The sequence below is a fragment of the Cibotium barometz genome, chromosome 29 (genome assembly GCF_041138505.1).
Source record: "Cibotium barometz isolate CiBa-2024 chromosome 29, ASM4113850v1, whole genome shotgun sequence".
NCBI lineage: Eukaryota > Viridiplantae > Streptophyta > Polypodiopsida > Cyatheales > Cibotiaceae > Cibotium > Cibotium barometz.
This window is the reverse complement of record NC_141074.1, coordinates 13,234,224-13,237,388: the sequence shown is the minus strand read 5'-3', so window position 1 is coordinate 13,237,388 and position 3,165 is coordinate 13,234,224. Positions and strand designations below refer to the sequence as shown.

The following is a 3,165-nucleotide window of genomic DNA, read 5'->3' as shown; positions in this document are numbered from 1 at the left end:
CACCCCAACTCCCAAGTTTGGCACGAGGATATGTCACGTGCACACCTTAATCCAATGCCACGTAGATATAATTATTCCTTACAAACGCCTTAAAGGCAATGTTAGAGGTCGTATATGGGCAATTTGGAGCCAATTTGGTGGCCCTATAGATACCCGGATGTACCCAAGACATCCACCAATGGTTAGAACATATTACAAACACAATATGAACACATTTTATGGCATTTTTGATAACTTTTTATGGCTTGAAAAGTGAAAACCGACTTGATTACGACTTGCTCTCACTTTACTATATAAAGGCAAGTCATGGATCGTTCATAATCATTCAAAGACAAAAATTATAGAGCCAAAGTCAATCTAACAGTTTACCAAATCAGTGTTTTCAATTAACGCACAGTGGAGGACAATAAACATAAGTTCATTCATAGCATTCATAGTCTAGATCTACATTGGATCTATGACAATCATTGTAATTAATCATTCATTTAGTACTATAGTTAGATAAAGAGTCTCTCTTCTTCTCTCTACTTCTCTATGTCATGAGCATGTGATTCATGTTAATCTTTATTGCTTTGCATTGATCATCATCAAGCATGCTTTCGCACAGCAGTCATGCTACATTGTGGTTCAAATGGGGGTAGCATAGTGATAGCAAGGCAAAGCAGTACAAGAGCAGCATGGGCAATTCAGTGGCACTCAATGAGATGTAGAGACGGCAAAAGTCTTGGAGAGGTGCATCTTTGGGGTGCAAGATTGTTAAGAGGGTGGCTTAATGCGCAGCATGCGGTTCCCTATTCGATCAGCCATTAAGAAGAGGCACATTGTTTGGCCTCACTAGGCTGGTGCATGCATTTCACAGCAGGCGCCTTTTTTTTTCCGTGAACACAACAGGCGCCTTTCATTCACCCAAGCCCAATCAAAGATTGGCTTGCTTCTCACCTCCTCTTTTTTTGTGGTCAGTGGTAGCGGACTGCTGTCACTTATGCTCATTTGCTACCATGTACAAAAAGTAAAATCATGTCAAAGACCTAAGTCCATTAAGCTTTCCGCACCACTGATACGTGCCAAAATAAGTAAAAGTTTTATTGAACTTTTGGAAGACCTTTAAGGGTATCTCTCAATCCTTGGTAGTAGCTATCACATTTATGGTCTTTAAAGAAGGAACCTGTCAAAACAATCCGCCTAAAAATTTCATTGGAATGTGCTTTCCAAAGAGTGCAACCCTCTCTACCTTCTGTGAACTTCTGCAATTTTTCTTGAAAAATAGGGTGCCCACGTATGTGAAAAAGCAATCCTGGTGCAAACAGTTCCTCGACCGGCTGTAGTGGCTGTGTAGAATCCGGCGTACACACTTTCTGGTCAGAAACCGATTGCTCTAAGGGAGCTTCTTGGGGTCCTGAAAAGCTTAGATGTCTTAGAGAACTATGTTTGGATATAGCAGCAATGCAAGCCCTCGAAAATAGCTCTAACCTTGCTCTGGAGAAGGCCCCGAACGGCTAGCATAGGCTGTGTATCTGCGAGCAACATCCTGCACTGATGATAAAGCTTGCACTGTGCTGGCAACCAGGTCCAAAATCCCCTTGCGCTCTTCTGCTTCTTTGCGTAGAAAGCTAGTCCTACAGCAGATGAGCATACCATTTTCCATACTCAAAAGCACTTAAAATTTCTTCTAAAAATACACTAAATGTTTTCTTAAATTTCTTTGCATCACATGAGAAGATTTGCATTACACACCAGTCTAAATCCAGTATCTCATTGCGTAGTCTAAGCAACGAAACCGCACTTATTCGGGGTATGACATCATCCTGCAAGATGTCTGTATCAGCATTGCCTGGTAACACACACCCAAATACAAACACACCCACAAACTCACAGACACACAGAGACATACACGCAAGCACACACAAGGGTAGCTGGTAGAAAAAAATCATCAGACCTGAAGAACAACTGTTTGCACAAAGTCTGAACTCTGAAGAGCAAGTATTCTTGAACACAAGGAGGGCTTGCAAAACCCACAGCTGAAACAATGCTAGGACAAAACCCTAGCTCCTCCTCTGACTTTTTCCGGAGCATCATTGCAAGGAGTGAGGCAGTGGCTCCCCCAAGAGAATGTCCAACTAGTCTTAGCCCAAAACCCTGCATCCAAATAAGAAACACTCTCTTTTTATGACCAATCTACTTGGTTCAAAAATGTAGTTCTTTTCTTTTATTAGAAGTGATTTTAAGTCCTCCTGCCGGTGTGCATGCACGTGTGCACGTGCCTGTACACCTGTCATGCAAGTGTGCACATGCATGCACCTGTGCCTGTACACGTGGCATGCACCACGTGTGCGCGCGTTGCATTGACACGAGAAAAGTAAAAACACCAAGACTTACAGTGTTCTTCTTTAGGTACTGCCTCAAAGTCTCCAGTTCATGTGTTATGAACCACTCTGCTGCTTTTGCTGTTCCAAAATGCACACTTCCTCCATCGAATCTCACTTCCTCATTGCTGTGAGAAACCAGATCCGTGATCACATCATGAACTGAGCTTGTTCCACGAATGCCCAAGATCACCAATTTTTCATGGGTGTCCACTGCAATGTAGTATGCAGGGCGCATCACACTGGACTTGTCCATGAACTTTACAACATTGCTTTCACGCAGCATGCTGACACGAGCAAGACTTGCAGGGTTTTTCATGTAAGCTCCTTTTGCTAGCTCGACATGATAGATAAGTTTAGCAACCTGCAATCAAGCTGTGCTCTGTAAAACCAGCCATTTTGTACATGAAGTGTAAAAAACCCATTGAACCTTGTGCAGATCAACTACTAACAGTAAAAAATTACTATGTACACCTGTCCTCACCCTTCTCGGGCCTAATAATGGAATCTGTTGGCCAGACAGCCTACCTGATGGTCACTGCCCATTCTATGTCCGGCCTGTTCAGTGCTGCTGGTCGCCTTACCTGTCTGCACTCTGGCTTGCCCAAATGCAGTCTGGTTTACATTCGCACTGCTATCTGCCTGCTCGACCTTAACAAGCACTTCCTTTGGCACCGTCATCTTCCATAAACCTCATGTCAACAGCCAGATGTCTATTTGATCCAACTTTGATGTAATTGACAGTGACATCTGGAATACAGGTCACCACGGCTTCTTCTCTAGACAAAGGTATTTTCTTCAC

At 43.1% G+C, this 3,165-nt stretch overlaps 1 protein-coding gene across 1 annotated transcript in view; it reads right to left on the bottom strand.

Annotated features, from left to right (window-relative positions):
- Positions 1 to 1,055: 1,055 nt before the first annotated feature.
- Positions 1,056 to 3,165, bottom strand: part of LOC147621867 (uncharacterized) — a 17,158-nt gene continuing 15,048 nt past the window's right edge. Inside the window, 6 exon segments of the mRNA XM_086822884.1 lie at positions 1,056 to 1,396; positions 1,471 to 1,616; positions 1,735 to 1,805; positions 1,937 to 1,983; positions 1,986 to 2,136; positions 2,377 to 2,727. Coding sequence (XP_086679010.1) covers positions 1,083 to 1,396; positions 1,471 to 1,616; positions 1,735 to 1,805; positions 1,937 to 1,983; positions 1,986 to 2,136; positions 2,377 to 2,727 — 1,080 coding nt within the window. The 3' untranslated portion in view covers positions 1,056 to 1,082.